This window comes from Colletes gigas, unplaced genomic scaffold (genome assembly GCF_013123115.1).
Source record: "Colletes gigas isolate AHSC1104 unplaced genomic scaffold, ASM1312311v1 Colletes_gigas_Sc00007, whole genome shotgun sequence".
NCBI classification, from domain to species: Eukaryota; Metazoa; Arthropoda; class Insecta; order Hymenoptera; family Colletidae; genus Colletes; species Colletes gigas.
In genome coordinates, this window is record NW_025106636.1 from 3,069,998 (window position 1) to 3,091,790 (window position 21,793).

A 21,793-nucleotide genomic window follows, 5' to 3' on the forward strand; every position below is an offset into this window, starting at 1 on the left:
AGTTCTTGGAATACAGAGGGTTGAATCTAGAGTATGTTACCAAAAATATCTTCTATACTAATAGTGACTTGATTGAAGAACAATGGATGACAGAACTTGCACAATAAAAATTTGTTATCCTTCCTGTAACATCATCGGTGGGTCACTGTAATCGAAAATTGTCCTGAAGCGATAATAATAAGCTGACAGCGATGTAGAACGAATTAAACGGATCTAGTTACGTGGTTCGTTCTGCGTTACATTGTAATTTGTTATAACGTCGCGTGTTTCGCTCCTGGATCCGGTGGACGCTGAAACACAGGACCGCAGACGTTAGTGGGAACCAGTAGGTCAGTTTCTAGAACGAGGCTAGAGGCTCCTGGCAAATCCGGTGTCAATGGGATCGATTCATCCGACTTTGTCGCTCCAGATATCGACGGGGAACTGGACCGTCTGGTTCCTTCTCGATGACGTTTCTTCGCTGCCATTTATTCGAGCCACGCGAACGAACAGGTAATAATTTGTTCGCGAAATTCGATCAAACTAAAACGACACATTCGACTTCCTTTGGAAACAAAAGATTACGATTCTTGTTCTCTCAGTGACGGATATTATCTTCAATTTATTCCCTGTGCAAATTGCAACAGAAATCGTACTTGATTACTGGAAAAAATGTTAGACTTAACGACGCAATAATTTCTCATTTATTATCCCAGCGCAATATTTATGTACTGTTACTATGATAAGATAGAACGTATAGAAAAAGCGTGTTCTTTCACGTAAATACATCGCGCGTGATAGGAGTTAATTGCCACTCGCGACGAAGCAACGGAAAACGGAGCACGCTCGGTCAGGGAAAAGCAAAATCGTCTAAAACTGATATAGAGACAATGTTCTGTAATCGAATGATAATTATTTCAATCGCGTTTCTCAATATTATTTAAAGAAAAGAAAACGGAGCACGCTTTGGTCAGGGAAAAGCAAAACATCGTCTCGATCTAAAACTAATATAGAGACAATGTTCTGTAAATTATTATTTCTTTTGGTCAATTTTAAATAAAGTAATGAAATAACTCGTTGCTTAAAATCGCTATTATTTTTATTTTCAGACAACGGTGACTGGAAAGGTATCGTTTCAAATTTGACCAGTTCTGGTGGCCATTTTGGAGATTTTTCGGAGAGATGCGTTGGAGGAAAGAGGATCGCAGAGATCCGGTACCGCGTACCCCACGGATCGTCAGGGGGGCTCGATTTTACACGGATCTGCGAGGCACTCGCACGAGCGATCGAGCGCACGTGTACAAGCGTGTTGCGAAAGAATTATACGGGGCACAAGGTCCGGCCATTCGCCGGACGAATTTTTACCGATCGAAGGTTAGATTTCGCAGTTGGGTACGCGTATCGATCTATGGGCTACAGCATGCCCTCTCCTTCCTTCGCCAATGTCCTCATATCACCGGTACAGTCAGCTTTGCTATCACTCTGCTTTTCCTCAAACGATCATTCCACCTCCACTCCCCCAACGAATCGTTCCTCGAAGGGTTCCTAACATCCTTCGGGAGGAACAAAGAACTCCAAATAAATCAGGTTGGAAATTATTAGGTTTCTCAATTTGTACTAAAATTACTAATATTTTTTTTTCTTTTAGGATTTTTCTTTAATTTCAAGATTGTAATTACAAATGAGACTATATGTATTCGATCTGCGTTTGTTTATATTTTCTGCCAGTATAGTAATTCCACCTCCTTCGAGAGAAACAAAGAACTCTAAATAAATCAGGTTGGAAATTATTAGGTTCCTCAATTTGTACTAAAATTACTAATATTTTTTTTTAGGATTTTTCTTTAATTTCAAGATTGTAATTACAAATGAGACTATATGTATTCGATCTGTTTCGTAGCTGAGGCGTTTGTTTATATTTTCTGCCAGTATTAGGTTTCTCAATTTGTACTAAAATTGCTATTTTTTTTTCTTTTAGGATTTTTCTTTAATTTGAAGATTGTAATTGCAAACGAGACTATATGATGGAGCTCTGTGAACTCCATGAATGAAGGAAACGAACTGAACGTAATAGCCAAGCGATTGGACCACCAGTCTCGATGTAGAGCAACTTTTTTTTCGCCAATAAATGTAATCGGTAGACTGCGGAAGTTTATGCAGTTATGATATCCAGCGAGCACGCTAAGTATATGCAAAGCATATGCAGGATAGATTCGGTGCACGCTGGAGAGTTGAAAATTCGTACGATTACGTGCAATCGATGCATATAACATTGTACGCAGTGTGTAATCTAGAAATATTATAAATAATTGTTCTACGAATGCAAAAGAACAAGAAGTGATTGGAAATTGCAAACAACAGTTAAAATTGTTATAGTTATGAATATTTATTAACGCGATATTATAACTTGAACGCAAATCGTGGACTCTTTTGCGGCAATGTATCAGACATTTATGATTAATAATTACAGATGTACGATCATCATCATTGAATCTGTATACCGATTAAAATTTGTCAAATATTTAATATTAATGTTAGTAATTTGTATACAGGTATACAGGGCACCATAAATATCTCCATTGCTGATGGTCAAGGTCACATTTTCTCAGATTTCAAGGTCACCGATATTTGTGTAACTTTGAACAGCATAATAGAGACTTTTTTACTGATTTTTACCCCCTAACGCGGCTGGTATAGTTCGGGCCACGATATAGCGAGGTCCTAAACTCGAGTAGGTGTCAAAGTTTACACGTTTCAGCCGAAACAAGTGAATTGACAGAAATAAGAATAGCTAAGGGCCTCCGACCATAGTCAGGGCCGTACGAAGAAATGTTCTATCCAGTGTTGCCATTTTTAGAAAGCCATTTTTCGAGGTATCGTAACAGGTAAAGGTCTTAACACTTCGACGGCTTAGAAAAAGACAGCTATTCTTTTCTCGTTGTTCTTGATGCTCCATGCTTCGTACGAGTCTTCTTTAGGTAGTTGTACGAAGTAGTAAAATAGTTATAAATATCATGTGAAGACCAATCCTTAACACTTTGACGGCCGCTGTCACGTATACGTGACTTTGCGAGCTAGCAAACGTTGGCCACTGTCACGTCTGTGTGATCTACTGTATCAGTCACCATTTCATTGTACATTAAATTTATTATGTTTGTTGAGGTTACAATAATTATAATAATACTCCTAACATCTTCATCTATCTCACTTTGCTCTACAATATCAGTGATGACTAGACCGCGGATCTTTATGCAAATTCACATTTTTATTAATAGAATTAATGAAACGGAAGCTTCGCAGAGGGCTGTCTCAACCCCTAAATATAATAATTCGTATCTTACTTTAAGTATTCCTTATATTTTTGCATATTAAATGCGTTCTGGTATTTTGAGGATTAAAATTTCCCATAAATGCATAAACATCCGCAGTCTAGTGATGACGGACAACGTGATACGTCTTCGCGTGATACGTGCGGCCATTAAAGTGTTAATATGCCTGCTTACGTTAAAACTGAAAGAAGATAGTGCAGTCACGGACCTAGAAAGACATTCAGAAAAGCACCCTCAAGCGAGATGTCATGTACTGGCCTAAGTGCCGCAGCAGGAGATGGTCCCAACCCTCGAAGAGTTTAATTTACGACCTCTACTATACCATTACAATTTTTCAGTCGCTCCAGACTAACTGTAGTCGCTAAGGACTACGTAAGGACGTGGAAATAATTTCCAAAAGTACGTCGACGTTGCGTGACAAGTGAACCCCCGTAGAGAAGAGCACGAAGAGGATTCAGGATTCGTGGCGTGGTAGTCGGCGTTTCGAGTCCTGGTTGTCCTCTTGAAAACAGGATCGAGGGATTCGAGGAGTTCGCGGGCGTTATCATGAACGACTGTACGCAAGGATCGTGAGTCAGAGCGACCAAGAAGAGTGTGGGCCACTTGGAGCGGGTGTCCCCTCCTGCGGGGACACGTCGCGCGGAGGACAACGACGACGAAGGAGACCGCCTCGCCGGGCAAGACCCCGACGAAGAAGAAAAGAGAGACGAGCGGCCGTGGCGCGGCTTACCACGAGGCCGTCGCGACCGATCAGTTTGTTCGACGTGCACAACCGGCACGGACGTGGCCGTCGTCGCCGATTGTAAACCCGCAGTGAGCTACCATAGAGTATCCAGGCCTGGCATAGAGAGCGCGAGGCGAAGGATGACGAGGCCCTTCACTGGATAACACGTCGTCACTGTGTACGTTCCTAATTGAACATTTCCTACCCCCTCTTCTTCTATCATTTTTCGCAATTTTCTGTCGAGGAACATTCGACGTCAACATCGAACACGCCTACCTCCGTAAAACGTACGATTTTTTTAAACGTAGCATGGAAAATATTTTTAAAATCAATGGAACGGGGGGATTGCTATGGACGGTGGAACGTGACACGAATTATTTGTCAATTTTGTTTGTGCAGATGGCAAGTCCTCCATTTTAGAGGCTCCACTCTTTTGGACGATTTTGGGCGATGGATACAATTTTTTTTAAATGTAGAAAGCATGGAAAATATTTTTAAAATTAGTGGAATTGGGGATTGCTATGGACGGTGGATCGTGGCACGAATTATTTGTCAATTTTGTTTGTGCAGATGGCAAGTCCTCCATTTTAGAGGCTCCACTCTTTTGGGCGATGGATACAATTTTTTTTAAATGTAGAAAGCATGGAAAATATTTTTAAAATTAGTGGAATGGGGGGATTGCTATGGACGGTGGAACGTGACACGAATCATTTGCCAATTTTGTTTGTGCAAATGGCAAGTCTTGCTTGTCCTCCATTTTAGAGGCTCCACTCTTTTGAGCAATGAATACAATTTTTTTTAAACGTAGCATGGAAAATATTTTAAAAATTAGTGGAATTGGGGATTGCTATGGATGGTGGAACGTGACACGAATCATTTGTCGATTTTGTTTGTGCAGATGGCAAGTCTTGGGTTGATTGTCCTCCATTTTAGAGGCTCCACTCTTTTGCATCCACTCAGTTTGCAGTTAGTTAGTTACTTTGTCAGTTAGTTAGTTAATTTGTCAGTTAGTTAGTTAGTTTGCAGTTAGTTTTGTATTGTCTGTAGTATCGACGGATACAATTTTTTTAAACGTAGAGTGTATAGAAAATATGTAAAAGATGAATGGAATCTGGTGATGGTTTGGATACCTAAGTGTTAGTATTTTTTTTTTTTTTAACTTCGACCGTGAATTTAGAGAAAACTCTGTTTCTGTTTCATCCTTGTGTACCAGTGTTCCATTTGGAAATAGAGTATTTTTATTATAGCTTATCACTAAAAAAGAAAAATATTTTTCTTTCTTTTTAGTAAAACAATTGTCTTAACAGAAAATAAACGTGTAATTTGGGGAAGCCAAAAGTTGGAAGAATTAAATTTTCTTCGCTGGTAAATTTCTAATAAAAGTGGAACTTTCGACGTTTATATTCGAGGCAGCTCTAACCGGAAACAATTACAGTCTCTCGTCAAATTATTTGCCCGCTTACCGATTCTTCCATCGTCGTTGAAAAATCGGTTTCTTCGTCCATCATCGAAAAGATCGCCGAGGAGGAGAAAAATTGCCCCGTTATTATCTTCTCGTTAAACACACTTTCTCGGTTCGATATTTTCCTACTTTTTCCCCCCTTCGAGTCGAGTCGTGGCCAGGGAATCGAGGAATATCGTTCCATTAGGGACATTGTTCTTGTTCCGCGCCGTAAAATTCGCTTTAACGGGGTTCGTGCCGGGGAAGTTACCCGGTCTCGCCTTTTTCCGGTAAGGTCGCCGGTAGAAAAGCTCGCCTTATACCGCCATTAGTATAATTAACCCAGATTTTCCCGGATTTATGGTGAACGGCGCACGGATCAGATCCGTGCTCGGTACATTATAATGCTTCGTCCACACCGTTGTTCGTTCGCTTCGTCCGTGCCACCAGCAATGGTAAAAAAATAGAACAAACTAATGTCTACGTTTCAAAAATTATAGAATTATTTTTTACTAGGTCTAACCCAGACCTAACCCAGGTCTACGTTTCAAAGATTTTTTAATTATATTTTATCAGGTCTAACCCAGACCTAACCCAGGTCTACGTTTCAAAAATTATAAAATTATTTTTTACTAGGTCTAACCCAGACCTAACCCAGATTTACGTTTCAAAAATTTTTTAATTATTTTTTATGAGGTCTAACCCAGACCTAACCCAGATCTACGTTTCAAAAATTATAAAATTATTTTTTACTAGGTCTAACCCAGACCTAACCCAAGTCTACGTTTCATAAATTTTTAAATTATTTTTCATGAGGTCTAACCCAGACCTAACCCAGATCTACGTTTCAAAAATTTTTTAATTATTTTTCATCAGGTCTAACCCAGACCTAACCCAGATCTACGTTTAAAAAATTCTTAAATCTAAATACAAATGTTAAATCTCAAATACAAACATTTATAAACGACATGCTTATACTAACTCTATGCAATGTAAAATTAAAAATAACATAAAGAGGACCTAGACGAGAGTCGATTTTCTAAGAATACACATATGAAGATCACTCTGGACCACAGTTGAAACATAAAAAAAAAATTGACCCTTTAAAAAAATATCAAATATAAACGATACACGCAGAATGCATTTAAATTAATTTCCGTTATAGTGGAGCAGCGAATAATAACGGTTAACGCATTGAAAAATGTCGGGACAGAATTTTTTAGGCGATTAGAAAGTTGCATATTGAACAATGGAGGTCGTGTTTGAGGGAAACCGAATTGGGAGCCGCTGGAATTATTCTTATTTTCGACGAATGATATTCACGAGCGTGAATAGAATTAATTTACGAGATTCCGCGGCATTAAACGACATTATGTTACACTTGGTAGGCTGTTTTGTGTCTGTGGCACGATCGAGTAAATTCCGACGAGCCGAAGAGCCGTGGTATGCGTTGCTTGACCTGGTTCATTGGGGCCATTTAATTTACGACTTTCCATGACACCGAACGACCTTATTTCATACATTGTTCGATTCGCTTTATAGCATTCTATTGTGCATACAAAGATGTAATAAAAAAAAAATTATGTTGACCTTGAAATGTCCTCTACCAGGATAACTTTTACGTCAAACAATTCTGTTGTATTATTAATCGCTTCTAAAATATTATTATTCCATTTAAAACGAACTAACTGTACCATATGGTCCAAACAAAATGCGAATGTTTCATTGAGAAAATTCGATCTGTTCAAATTTTTCAACTATCGCTTGTACTATACAGACAACATCGAATAATAAAAAGCAGCGACTTTCTTGCATAAATATTTTCATTTTATGCAGTTGCATTTTATGTGTTAGGGGTTGAACAGGAAAAATAATTTTTCTCTAAAATTCACTGAATCGACCATAGTATAGAAATAGTCTGAGAAATCAGATTTTAAGTCGCGAAAGAAATTATAACAACGTCGTGTGTTGGATAACATATTTGTCTGAATATCCTGTAAATAAAAGACAGATGTTTTAATGGGTTAAAGCTGGTGGCGATTTAGAAAGCATTCCGTAAGCGTGAACGGGGCATTAGTGATTAATGGCTGTTCCTTTAACGAATAAGAAACGCGACCAAAAGATTGCGGAAAGATTACGCGGTGTCAATTAATAATCTGAAGACGTTGCAAAAGATTAATTCGCGTTCTTCCCGGGCAATTAACTTCTAACGCGTGGACGTTATTGATAGATGGCTTTCGGACGACGGGGCCCTGAGTGGATATCGAACGTGGCGGCTTAAATATACTTACCGAGTAAATAATTATGATTCTGACTTTGCCCGGTGAGCTACGAACGACGACTGCCGATTTAATTGGCGGCTGAAGGCAAGGTGTTAGCGAAATCAATCGATAAACATAATAAACAATTCGAAAGCTGCGAGTTATGAAATCGACAAATCTGAAGGATTCCTGGGGATTATAGATATATTATAAAAAACATCGATTTGAAGAGAACTTATTTTTAGGAGTCCAAGGAAATATATTTTCGAAATTATGTTCTTTAAGAAAGAATTTAAAAAAAAGGAAAATCTTCCCTTTGAAATGTAGTACTTTTTTAAATATATTTATACTAGAATTTGATAAAAAAGAATTGTAAATTATAGGGTGCAAGTTTGATAAAATTTGAGTATAATAAGACTAATTTAGATGTACAGTAGTGCCCACATAAGTGACCAAGCTCTGGATTGAGCGCAAGTGAGATACAATCCTGGGAAAAATTTTAATGGGAGATTCTGGAGGCCAAAATAAGACGAAAATCAAGAATACTAATTTGTTGATGGAAGCTTCGTTAAAAAGTTATTAATGATTAATGTTCCGCTCGTTATGAATTTTTTTCTAGAAAGTGGGTAGGATTTCGTGGGTGTGTGTATTCACCGAAAATGATTGTACTTCTCCCCTGCAACTAGAAATAATTTTTTTAGAACGATTGGAAATTTTTTAATTTTGTCGAAAAGTTTCACACTTTCTCGAATTTTTTACTCTGAAATGCGCAGGATTTTTGGGGTATGTCTATTGACCGAAAATGATTGTAATTGACACCCACAACTGAAAATAATTTTTTCGGAACGATTTGAATCTTTTCAATTTCGCCGAGAAATTTAGGCACCTACCCCCTGTCGATTTTTCTTAGAAATTCGTTTTTCATTTTTAGTAATTTTATTTGACGCCCTACAGAAAAGTTATCTAACACTTTTTTGTAGGTATCCATGAGCTCCACTTCAGAAATAAATTTCAATTAAATCCATTCACTATTATAGGAGTTGTGGCTCTTTGAAAATTGAACCATTTTTATTGGATTTTTCTCATTTTGTGGGGTCAAAGAACAATTTTTCGAATATTATTGAAATTTCTACATTTTCTCCACTAAAATACGCGTTGTTTGCATTTTGAAACATTAAAATCGTCCGATCCGTTCAGGAGTTATGACATTTTAAAGATTTGCATGAAATTTTGGGGAACCATTTCAGATTACATTCTCGGTAAGGAATTTTTTTCTCGAAAGCGCGTAGGATTTCGGGATATGTCTATTCACCAAAAATGCTTGTAATTTACCCCTGTAACTAAATGTAATTTTTCCAGAATGATTCGAAATTTTTTAATTTTGTCGAAAAACATCACCTCTCGAATTTTTTTTCTAGAAAGTGGGTAGCATTTTGGGGGTATGTCTATTCACCAAAAATGGTTGTAATAGACCCCTGTAACTAAATATAATTTTTTCAGACGGATTTGAAATTTTATTTTTTCGCTGAAAAATTTAGGCACCTACTCGAATTTTTTTCTCGAAAGTGAGTAGGATTTCAGGGGTATATCCAATGACGAAAAATGGTTGTAATTAACCCCTGTAACCGAAAATAATTTTTCCAGAAGGATTTGAAATTTTTTAATAACTTATTAACGAAGCCTCAGTGAAGAAATTGATATTCTTGATTTTCGTCTTATTTGGTCCCTAGAATCTGGCGTTAAAATTATTATTTGGGCACCACTGTAGTTTGAATCGTCGCTGCGTCGATTTAAGGATGAAGTTCCGTTTAAGGGACGCTTGGAACCGGAAGGAAATTCGTAAAAGGACAATGTCGGAGGGCTGTACAAGCTGCAGGGGTGCGAATTATGCAGGCACCGCGCTGCAGTTGAGCTCGACTTCCGGTGGCGGAACCGGAAGCGGGTCCTCCGCGTCTGGAAGCTCCTGCACGACCACGAGAAGAGTACAAGTACGCGCGAAAGTGATGTACGGGTCCGGCAAGGCTATCGCCAGCTTGCAAGCACAAGAGAAAGCTGCCAGACACTGAAAAGGTACATACATTTATCATTCTACACGTCTACTAACCATTTTACAGATAAATACATTAACTTATTTAATGGCGATTGCTTCGTAGAGACGTTCAGTTCACTTTAAAGAATCGATTCCCAAATCCTTCGATGTTATCCAGTGTTAATAAGTGCTTGGATGTCCAAGGACGCCATATTGAATATTTTTCGTTTATTTCGGTTCCTTAAATTCCGTGACTCTTCAACTATGCAGAATAGAAATAGAAAATGGTTCGAGCAAACGTTATTCAATTTAATGGGAGCTGTCAAAATAATAAAAAAATTAATTTTTCGTTTTCAAAAATACAGGTGGGGGGCCATACTTATTTCTCCCCCAATGGTTTAATTGAAACAGAATAAAATCGATATCTTTGCTCGATTCTAGGGAAACTTGTGATAATGTTTATTTGGTGCATCCAGTGTTAAATTTTAAATATTTTTCTTTCAAATCTTATTAGAAATCTTTTTTGATGTCGCGCTAGGGGTAGTTCCCGTAATTGGTAAATTGACTAAAGTAAAAATAGGTTTTGGAATCATACACGGTATTGTGCAGCTTGTGTTTTCGATGAAGGTTTCCAAACCTTACTCAAAATGGATAATACGAGCGTGACAATTGGCCCACGAGCTATAACACTTGCGAAAGAACAGGTCGAGGAACGTGTGCACGCCGCCAACCGCCGCGGTTCTGACGCTTCGAAGGAGGCCAGAACAGCTCGCTGGAATGATAGAATAGAGCCGACAACCACAAGGAAACCGAAGGAATTCTGTACGAACCTGGGATCGATTGGTATCGTGAGTAACAATTCTTCAAACTTGAAAACTCTAAATGCAACACTCCCGAAACTCTCAACTGGATCGAACCTCGAAAACTGTACGTTCGATTTCTCTGAAACTTCAAAATCAATTGTAACGAAATCTTTCATTAAGAAGAAAATGACAAAATTTCGGAATTTTTGCCACAATAAATTAATTGTTTCTCATTTTTTTCATTTCAGTCAACCTCGAGAGCTGCAATCTACGCCAATGTTTAAACGCGTATCTTTCGTTTCCAAACCACACGCGTGTCGACGGACTTCACTCGCGACGGAGAACACACTTTTTAACAATTAATCTGTAAGTAAAGCTTGCGTGCAAGAAACATTACATAGGCCATCCCTGGGAAAAATTTTAATGGGGGATTCTAGAGGCCAAAATAAGACGAAAATCAAGAATACTAATTTATTGTTTGAGGCTTCGTTAAAAAGTTATCAACGTTCAAAGTTCCGCCTGCTGCGCGCGCAGCTGTTCGCAGATTGCCGTTCTACAGGCGGAACTTAAAATATTAATAACTTTTTAACGAAGCCTCGATCAACAAATTGGTATTCTTCATTTTCATCTTATTTTGGCCTCTAGAATTGGCCATTCAAATTTTTCCCATGGATGACCGAACACCCTGTATAATAGAAAACATTTGGTACAAAATAAATGAGAGGGAATTCATAAAAGAACAGAACTACTTCGTAAATATAAGTAACGCAGTTTAGTGAACGACATTTGGTACAAAATAAATGGGAAATAATTCATAAAAAAGCAAAACTACCTCGTAAATAGAAGTAACAGAGTGAAGTAAAGATTTGTGGAACAATAAATGGGAAATAATTCATAAGAAGTTTCTTTTCACTTGCAGTGAATCAGCATTGCAGAGTAGGAATATGAATGGGGGAGTAACTGTATCGAATTACTCGGTCGATAAGTGAAAAAACTGTTTGCTATGCGATCGACGTATCGAGTAACTGTACACGGATGACGAGATCGAGCTGTTAACGAAGCAATCATCGCGAGACAAACGATCGAAAATGAAAGATCGCGGGATCCCCTTGGTCGGAGATTACCATAATGGCGGCTAGGTTTCTATCGAAGCGACCGTTCTAACAGGAATCGAGCACGACGTCGAATTAAACGGAGGAACCGGATTTCTCTTGACGTCTATCCTTTGCTCTTGGATGCTTATTATGCGAGTTCTCTCATCATCGTCGAAATCAAAGTGGCGACGGCCGCGGGGCAGTCGAGTAACAGTAAAAATCTGAGAAAAAGTCGCGCGGGAGCAGTTCGATCCGCGTCAAAAAGCAGAAAAAAGAAGCGGTGCCTGGATAAGACCGGTCGACCAGCCACCAGGAGGCTTAGTACTTGGTGAACCGTCCTCGAGCAGACCGCATGTCGCGTGTTACGCGTTCCTTGGGCCTTTTTGGTGTTCTTTCCGGTGGCTAGACTCGCGGCGCCGCTCGGAGGAAGCTTCCGGTAGCCATGCAACCGTCCATTTTGTGAGTTTCCGGATTTTTATTCAACCTTTCGCCATGAAGACTCGATTATTCGATGTGAAACAAACAAATTTCTTCGGAGAACCCTTTCGTTGAGATTGTACTATTTTAGGCTGTAAAAGAGGCGTAAACACGATGTTAATTTTAATTTCCGTTCGATGTTTCATGGATTTTATTTTTTTATTACTCGGCAATGGGCACAGCTATGGAGAAATTTTGATTTCGAGAAACGTGAATACTCTGACGAAGCGTAATGTTTTTTTAGATTTTAACATCGTTGACATATTTATTTGTGACCAGGAGCTAAGTGTATCGAAACTGTGTCATGAACTCATCAAGATTGAGAATCTTCTTCTTGAACCGCGAGCTTAAAAGGGTTAAGGGCCACTGGACTCTTTGGTAACCTCTGCTTCCGCGGATTGCGTCTGGTGCATTGCGAATTGATGCTGTCGAATGTTGTTGACATCGATTCTCAAAGTTTTTGCAGAAAAACCACAGCACGCTCTCCAGGTTTCTTCGTAATTTATTATTTATTTATGGTAGACGTTATTAAACATTGTCGACATCCGACAGTCACGTTATCACTGTTATTGTTCATAATTCATCTCAACTTTGACACAAAGCTTTCAATTGTTTGCTTGTTTCCAAGTACTCCTTGCAATTTGAAATCTGAACTTTGTTTCATTTTTATAATCATATAACCGTATATATAAATAAAGATTCATGTGTGTGTGTAATTGCAGAAAAGCTTTCTTCGACCAAACAAACTGCAGTTAAAAAAAGAATTTGATTGTTTCGTTTCGTGGCAGCATCCCGCGCTCGACTGTCCCGTTACACCTCTTGGCATTCGAACCAAAGGATTCGTGTCACTTGGTCATATTACTTGCCTCGTCTCGTTGTTCCCAGCGTTTCAATAAATTATCATCGACTGCCTTTCATCTTCAAATCCTGTCCTTCGAGCCACCACTACGTTTTACTTCCATATTTATTCTTAAATAATTTTTAAACGAAGGGAAGAATTAATATTAGTAACACTGTTTCACGCTTACTGCAATTATTCCTATTCGATGATATTCATTTTCTCGAACGAGCAGTATTTCGAAAAGTACCTAAAATCTATTGAAACGCAACATTCATGAGCTACCGATTATTTGAAATAATTATTTTTTAAATAAATTAATGCCTCGTTTAACTTTCAAGTCGTAAATATACTCCGGAGCTCTGTTGCGTGGCCCAAGATCGGTATTCACAGCGAGTAATTGAGTGGAAAACGTCGATAACGGGTATTTACATATTACGAATGCGAGTGTACGCATCGGTGATCGATGATCCAGTTTGATTCCGTCGTGATGAGAATCGGGACAGTTGCTCTTGCGATCGGCGCAATTAAATACAACTAACGCGACGGAATGCAAATGCACCGGGCCGCGCGTGCTGCGTCGAACGGTACACGACGCGCGCCATTCCCATCGCTTTGTCGTTCATTATCCCGTGAGAAAGTTAATGTCACGGTCGGGAAAACGTGAAATTTCAATTGTCGATCTTCCTTGTCCCCGGAGAGAATTTAAGTCGCGTAACCGGGAATCAATGGACGCCAAGAGCGCGACGATTCGATCGATTGCCCCTAGTTTGCTCCTGATCGTGCCCTGTGGCCTATGGAGCTCCTCACTGAGACAATCTACGGGTAGTACCGTAGTGAAAATTCCCAGAAAATTTATATTTTTACACGTTATTCAGCATATGTCTTCGAATCAATGGACGCCAAGAGCGCAAGAGCGCGACGATTGGTTCGATTGCTATTAATTTGCCCCCAATCGTGCCCCGTGGCCTATGGAGCTCCACGCTGGGGCAATCTACGGGTAGCACGGCAGTGAAAATTCCCAGAAAATTTATATTTTTGAACTTGATTCGAACTTGGATGATTTTTGACCTCCTCACCGATTCGAATGATATTGAAATATGTTGTGAATATCAATATTCTGGGCAACTTTTCCCTATACAGAGTAGATGTTACTCTTTTTAATTTAGTTCTCGAGATATTTAAGAAAAATTCTTGCTATTCCATAAAATTAAACTCTAATAATAGTTAAATAATCAATCTTATTTATTTCGACTGTTTGCTGGGTGAATCAAGAAAATAACCATACAGAACTGAAGCTTTCGATCTATTTCGCGACAATTAGATACATCGTGTCTCCGTTATCCTATTCTCTTCTGATCGAACCCTAATATCGAGCATCATTTTCCAGAATCCTCTTCGTCCTGTTCTCCACGGTGTCGGGATCAACGAGAAGCCACGAAACGCTCGATGCAACGAAGAATTCGACGAGTGGTTCGTCGTTCTCGATGCACGAACGATTAAGAGGAAATTCGACGAGAAACGATGGTTCCATGACCGTAGAAACGCTGTTGGCTCCGGAGGACGCGAGTCGATACGCGGCCATCTTGAATCAAGTACGAAAACTGATTTCGAACGATTCTATAACGGGAGGAAACGCGGAAAATACGACTCGAGAGGCACTCGGGGCTGGAAAACCGTCGAAAGGCGCTGGGAATGAATTTTCGATGCTGGACGAGCCCGAGGGAGGACAGAGTAATTCGAGTCCCCCGTCGAGAGAGAATTCGAGTGAAGTTTCTTCGGGAACGACCGCGGGGAATAACGGATACGAGACGAAGTCGTTGAAAAGCGAGAATCGTCGGGACGGGGAGAAAATTAAACCGAGCGAGGAGGACTTGTTGGAGGCGGCCAATTTCGGGCTGGAGGCCATGAAGAATTTGTACTTGGTTACGGAACCCACGCTCTACTCGATGGGTGGGTTTTAACATTGAATATTATTCCTCCATTGTTACCTTAAGTGTCTCGATAGAAATTTGTTACAGTGTGATAGAACACAAATATAGTGAAGTATGGTAGTTTCTCTTGTAAAATAGATGCGTAAATCTGGTCCCCCTAGGGGTTACATCTTGGATACTCTTTACTCGTTTTTATAAATCACATGTTTCAACGATCATACAAGATGATCTCACCATCATCTGTACGCGTGGTGTATTCGAAATAAGTTATTATAAACGTGTACAAATATTTTCGTAACCGGCGAGGCGACAAAGTATTAACTTAATTTTATGGTAAACTCTTGTAAGATACAATGATAACCTTCGTTGTTAAGTGAATAAAGTATGCGTATCGATATTAAGTTGTGTTCCTATTTATTCGATCGCGTCGAGCGTGTATCATTTATTTCTTAATGGCCCACGGAACTTCGTTAGTTTTAATGTCGTGGCCGCGTGACTTTAAAAAGTAATGCGTTTTGTAAGTTGAGGTAATAAATTTTGAACAACAATAAAGGCAAGTTGCTTGGCATTAATTGTCGTCTCAGGAAACGATCTTACGATCCGCCTGTTCGTATGCGTGAGTCGTCCGAGCGGTGTGCGGTCGAGGAATGAAAAAGAAATGTGTAAATTGTGAGGGAGGTAGAGATCTAAAGGTTTGAAGTTTGACGACAGGTATTTATCTCGACTCGGATAACCCGGCAAGGTACGTAGCAGCGTTCAACGATCAGACTGAAGAGGCAAGAACACTAGCGCAATATGGGTTTGCTGTGCTTCAGGGCGCCACAATGTTCAAGAAAAAGTAAGTTCACCTGGCTCAATGTCGATAAAAATTATAGACGAAAATATAAGACGCTTGGCACATTTATATGTTTATCTATACGTTCGACAACGTATTTTACTAGAATAGGAAGAAGTAAATAAAAAACTTTTGTAAGTAAATTCTAATTCTTTCTTCTTCGTATCGGTAGCTTAGCAAAGAAAGCTTCCAACGAATCGAAAGAAGAAATTTATGATATATTTTACAAAATCTATAAATATTCGTGTCTTCAAGATTCCCAGGCGCTGCGGGGGAGTTGCTTCTGTCGCGTCGAAGTAAAAACAACCCTCTGCAACGTCAGTGCCCGAACAGGGGGGTTCCCGATTGTCCACCGGCCAGTCTGAGGTACAGAACGTCCGACGGAAGCTGCAACAATCTTCGAAACCTCTGGTGGGGATCCGCCATGTCCGCCATGCAAAGGTGATCCGTCGTAAAATCAGAGGATCGATCTGTTAACTTTATCTTATAAGCAATTTCTTTCAGATTTCTGCCAGCGGTGTACGGCGACGGGATCCAGAGCGTCAGAAGATCGGTGAGCGGAAGACCGCTTCCTAGTGCGCGACAAGTGACCGCCGTGATCCACGAGGACAAGGACATACCTTTAACATCCATCACTCACATGCTGATGCAGTGGGGCCAGTTCGTGGATCACGATATGACCGGTTGGTATACTGTTCTTTCAATGGTGGATAAAGGAAAAAAAAAAAAAAAACTGATTCATAAATAGGACACAACTGCTTCTTTAATGGTGGTTTCTTTAATGGTAGGACTATGTTGAAAATTGTCAATCAAAAATCAAACTACTTTATACATAGTAGAAACACAGTATAGGAAACAATACTTGGTAAAAATAAATGGATAGAATTCATGAAAAACAAAACTACTTCATAAATAGGACACAACTGTTTCTTTAATGGTGGTTTCTTTAATTGGTAGGACTATGTTGAAAATTGTCAATCAAAAACTAAACTACTTTATAAATAGTAGAATCACAGTATAGTAAACAACACTTGGTAAAAATAAATGGATAGAATTCATGAAAAACAAAACTACTTCATAAATAGGACACAACTGCTTCTTTAATGGTGGACAAAGGACTATGTTGAAAATTGTCAATCAAAAACCAAACTGCTTCATAAATAGTACAAACACAGTATAATAAACAACACTTAGTAAAAATAATTATAAAAAATTCTTTTTATTTATAACGAATCACCATTATACCCTATGAATTTATTTTCCTTGTTTTTAACAAAAGAATTGTATGTTTTTACAAGCAACTGGGCAGAGCAGAGGGTTCAATGGCACCGTTCCGCAATGTTGCCTGAACTTTGGCGCCGGTTTCCAACCGCCGGAATTTATGGTATCTATGAGAAAAGACTGTTCGACTATCGTAATCGGTGGCATGTCCTTTCATAGAATTGATTTTCGTAGCATCCTGAGTGCCTACCGATCGTCGTGAGCTCCCAAGACAGTTTCTTCAGTCCCCTGGGCGTGAAGTGTTTAGAATTTTTACGAAGCGGTTCCGCCCCCAGCGAGGACTGCAAATTCGGTCCCAGGGAGCAATTGTCGCAGGTGACCAGCTATCTGGACGCTTCGACGGTGTACAGCAGCCACGCTTTTCACACGGACGGTCTGCGATTGTTCCGTAACGGTGAGACATGATTTATCCCGACGGGAGATCAGAGGCTACGAAACTGCTGAATAATAAAGCGATCTAGAAACTGCTCGAGCCATCCACGAACTATCGAACAACAGGGAGACGCGGTCGTTCCCGGCAAAACCGACGCTCCCAACGGAGAAACGGTGCTTCGTGTTCGCAGGTTTGCTGCAATACGGGAAGATCGAGTCGCAAAGGCCGCTGTTGCCCAGACAGGATTCCGATCTCTGCAGGCGGGGATCGTTGTCGACTAGCTGCTTCAGAGCGGGCGACGGCCGTCTCGGCGAGCAACCGGCCCTGACGTCGTTGCACGTCGTCTTCCTCAGGCTGCACAACAGATTAGCCACGAAACTTGCCGCGCTGAATCCTCACTGGGGCGACGAGAAACTGTTCCAGGAGTCTCGGAGGATCGTAGGCGCCATTGTCCAGCACATCACTTATCGAGAATTCCTGCCGATTGTTCTTGGTAAACGTTACTTAACGCTAATTGTTATTCGTGCTCCAATCCCTTGTTCCTTATCGTGGCTATCGATTATTCCGAATGAAAAAATGCTGAACGAGTTTGAACAATTGCAGGCCAAGACGTGATGAAAATATTTGGACTGGAAGTTCTCAAGAAGGGCTACTACGAATCGTACGACCCCGCGTTGAATCCAACAGTTGCGAATGAATTCTCCAGCGCAGCCTATCGCTTCGGTCATTCCCTGGTGCAGCATAGCTTTGTCCGGTTCGATAGCAATCATCAACCAATCTTCAATAGTGAGTGTATAATACAGAGTTTATTAAAGCTCGGTGCAAAGGGATTTTCGAGGAACATTGACTAAATTTCTCTTTTACAGATGTTACCATACACAAAGAGTTCAGTAACCCCGCGAACTTAGAAACAGTAGGCTCGGTGGACCGTCTGCTGTTGGGCTTGATCAATCAGCCCTCCCAGAAAAGGGACGAGCATATAACCGAGGAGTTGACCAACCACCTGTTCCAGACGCCCAGCTTCTCCTTTGGAATGGACCTAGCCTCCATCAACATCCAACGAGGCAGGGATCACGGTATACCTCCTTACGTTAAATGGCGAGAACCTTGTGGCCTGTCGCCGATAAAGAGCTTCGAGGACCTGGACAGAGTGATGCCATCGTCCACGGCTGGAAAATTCAAACTGGTCTACTCGTTCGTGGAAGACATCGACCTGTTCACGGCGGGGCTTGCGGAGAAATCGGTCAGCGGCGGTTTGGTGGGCCCGACCTTCGCTTGTATCATCGGCCAGCAGTTCAGCAACCTGCGCAGAGGCGACAGGTTCTGGTACGAGAACTCTGGCCACGGGAACAGCTTCACGGCCGGCCAGTTGCAGCAACTCAGACGCGTCAGCCTGGCCCAAATACTTTGCACGACCATGGACGACATCGAGACCATACAACCTTTCGTCTTTCTCACCCAGGACACTCTGAGGAATCAGCGTGTGGCTTGCAACGATCCGACGATCGGTCAGTTGAGCTTGGAGTTCTGGGAGGAGGGATCGTTCGAGAGATCCAGACTCCTCAGCTTACTGAAGAGGAAAACTACCCAAGCGACTACTCCTAAAATCACCACTCCCTCAATCGTCGAGCAGCAGAAAAAGATATCTCTAAAAATGAGTCCATCGAAGCCAGCCATCCATCAGCAAAACAGGATCGTCGTGAAGAGACCACTGGGTCGTCCAGACAACGTCAGCATTGTCGTGCAAAATAACGCTGTGCACGCGCCCATTTATGTGAACGACGCTATTTACGGGTCGGACATAAAGATGGATTCCCCGATGCGACAAAACAACGATCCAAAACCAATTTATATCGTCCTCAACAACAGACCCACTCTACAGAATTCTCTGCAGTCTGTTCCAGCCTTTCCACCTGCGAAACCTCTGCCCACGACGTATCCGTCAGCAGCTACGTTCACCAGTCGTCCTTACGTTCCTCACGCTTTCAACGATCCCTACAATCCAAATCCTTTGAGTCACAGATTCCAGCCTGTTCCTCAGTTCGGCGACGTCCTCTTCGAACGACACCCCGCAACCAGTCCTAGGCCAACTTTATACACCTACTACACGAGTTTCGAAAGAACGACCCAAAGACCTCAACACGATTCGTCTAAAATTGTTTACAACACCCTGGGGAATCAGGAGCTCACTGATTGGCAGAGGCTGCAACAGCAACAGCATTTGGTCGATCAATTGAACGATCCAGGCCACTGGAACTCGCAAGGCTACCAACACGGACCTAATAATCCGTTGATCGATCATCTGTCGAAGGATTCTGATCAATGGAACTCTCAAAATGATAGATATGGATCAGGTGGTAGCTACCAAGGCTCTAGCAGACCTCCTTATCAACCACAACCGAGTAGAAGGCCTATTCAGCCTGATTTTGGTGGATGGCCAGTGACTCCAGTTTATCAGAAAGGATCTGAGATCACTTACAGACCTCCTACCAGTATTGTTGATAATCCTGACAATTTGTACTCGAAAATTCCTCATGGAGGACCTGTCCTGGCTCATGAGCTTGAAGTCTCAGGCTACCAAGGCTCTACCAGACCTCCTTATCAGACCCAATCGAGTGCAAGGCCTACTCAGCCTGATTTTGGTGGATGGCCAGTGACTCCAGTTTATCAGAAAGTATCTGAGGTCACTTACAGACCTCCTACCAGTATTGTTGATAATCCTGACAATTTGTACTCGAAAATTCCTCATGGAGGACCTGCCCTGGCTCATGAGCTTGAAGTCTCAGGCTACCAAGGCTCTACCAGACCTCCTTATCAGACCCAATCGAGTAGAAGGCCTACTCAGCCTGATTTTGGTGGATGGTCAGTTACTCCAGTTTATCAGAAAGGATCTGATCATGAACTTGACGTCTCAGGCTACCAAGGCTCTAGCAGACCTCATACTCAGACTGGCGATAGGTTTCATTCGACTCCTCTCGTGTATGGAGCTACGAGCAGACCATTTCAAGATCAACTCCATACGTCAGCCGATTCTTATCAGAATCACGCGAAACCGTCGAAGGTTCATAGCGTGACTATCGTAACGGAAACAACGGAAACGATGAATCAAGACAGAAGCAAGATCGATGGTATAGAAAACCAAGTCACCACGGAAGTTCCAAAGCCGTTGGTGTCTTGGATGAACGATAACAAGCACATTATCAGAAGGCCTGGGCAATTCTACTACGAAAAGAATGTGTTACATAGATACCCTGATAAGATAGACGATCAGGCCACGACTCGCAGATACCATTTGGTAGACCATGACGTCGAACAAAGGCACAAAGCGAGTGTCAAGGAATCTGTTGACAAATCTATTATCGATGATTCGGCGGTGAACACGAAAGTCGATAAAATTGAAAACGGTACGAAGAATCTGACGAGAAACGAAACGAACGATGGCGTACAAAGTGATAACGACGTACGCGAAACTGTCTCGGAAGAGAACGAGAACGTTTCGTCGACAGACAGGTAGTTTTTTGATTACGTTAACGCGAAAGAGCACGCGGAATCGTTCGACGCGAAATATTTGGCGACGTCTCGTTGCACAATCGTTGTTGGATACGGTGGTATCCTTATCTCAATCGACGAGTACATAACACACTTTCCTAGCGGCTTTATCTTTACAATTTATCATTTTTCGAAGTTGCTTTAGCATTTTTAACGCTGATTTTGCATTGGAAATTACATCACGCTATTCTTGATGGCAACCGAAATTCATTCCAACGCGAATTTCTTTTTCATTCGTGTTTTTTCAGACGGAACTTTTGGTTGAACGCTGAAGAGGACTCGAGTCTGACGTCGGCTCCGGAGATGCCAAAAGTTCCATCGGACGACGCCACGGCTGCCAAGGAATTACCCAAGCCCATTAAACGCGGAAGTTATGCATCCTAAGTCTCCCTCCATCTTGTCTCCTCGTCGATGTTTTAATTCCCTCGAATAGGCACGTGGCCTACGGTGTACACAGTTTGAGTTTTATAACAATGTAAGCAAAGAGTTACGTAATGTTAATATTTATTGTCCATTGGAAGAGAAAGCAGGTTCCCCGCGCGATAAGAAACTATCGATAGTTAGTAAGATACAATTATTAAGGCGCTACAACGAGGCACTAGAATATTTTTCGTGTTATTTTATAGAAACGAGTATTCCAGACAATGCATAATAGAAAAATTGTATACTTTATCCTTTGTAAGTATTTTACAAATTATTACAATAGAAGGATGTACTACGGTTCTTTAAAAAATCACGAAAATTTAAACGACGAAGCTTTATCGTGAAAGATTGAGGGATTATACTTATGATAACAATTGCTTCCAAACGAAAGGCAAACCAGTTCATTGGTCAGATTGTTCCGTT

At 41.0% G+C, this 21,793-nt stretch overlaps 1 protein-coding gene across 1 annotated transcript; it reads left to right on the forward strand.

The window, feature by feature from the left end:
* Positions 1-14,462: 14,462 nt before the first annotated feature.
* LOC122396559 lies at positions 14,463-21,412 on the forward strand. The gene is made up of 10 exons (XM_043395087.1): positions 14,463-14,928; positions 15,621-15,747; positions 16,000-16,185; positions 16,249-16,427; positions 17,043-17,128; positions 17,200-17,419; positions 17,589-17,891; positions 18,002-18,184; positions 18,265-20,908; positions 21,196-21,412. The coding sequence occupies exons 1-10, from the start codon at positions 14,463-14,465 to the stop codon at positions 21,329-21,331; spliced, it is 4,530 nt and encodes a 1,509-aa protein (XP_043251022.1). The 3' UTR covers positions 21,332-21,412.
* Positions 21,413-21,793: the final 381 nt, after the last annotated feature.

Excerpts from the sequence above, each read along its gene's own strand:
- LOC122396559 (XM_043395087.1), top strand. The coding sequence starts at position 14,463 with ATGCACGAACGATTAAGAGGAAATTCGACGAGAAACGATGGTTCCATG. Across the intron at positions 16,428-17,042 it reads CGTGGATCACGATATGACCG|CAACTGGGCAGAGCAGAGGG; the intron begins GTTGGTATACTG and ends TGTTTTTACAAG. Across the intron at positions 17,129-17,199 it reads TCCAACCGCCGGAATTTATG|CATCCTGAGTGCCTACCGAT; the intron begins GTATCTATGAGA and ends TGATTTTCGTAG.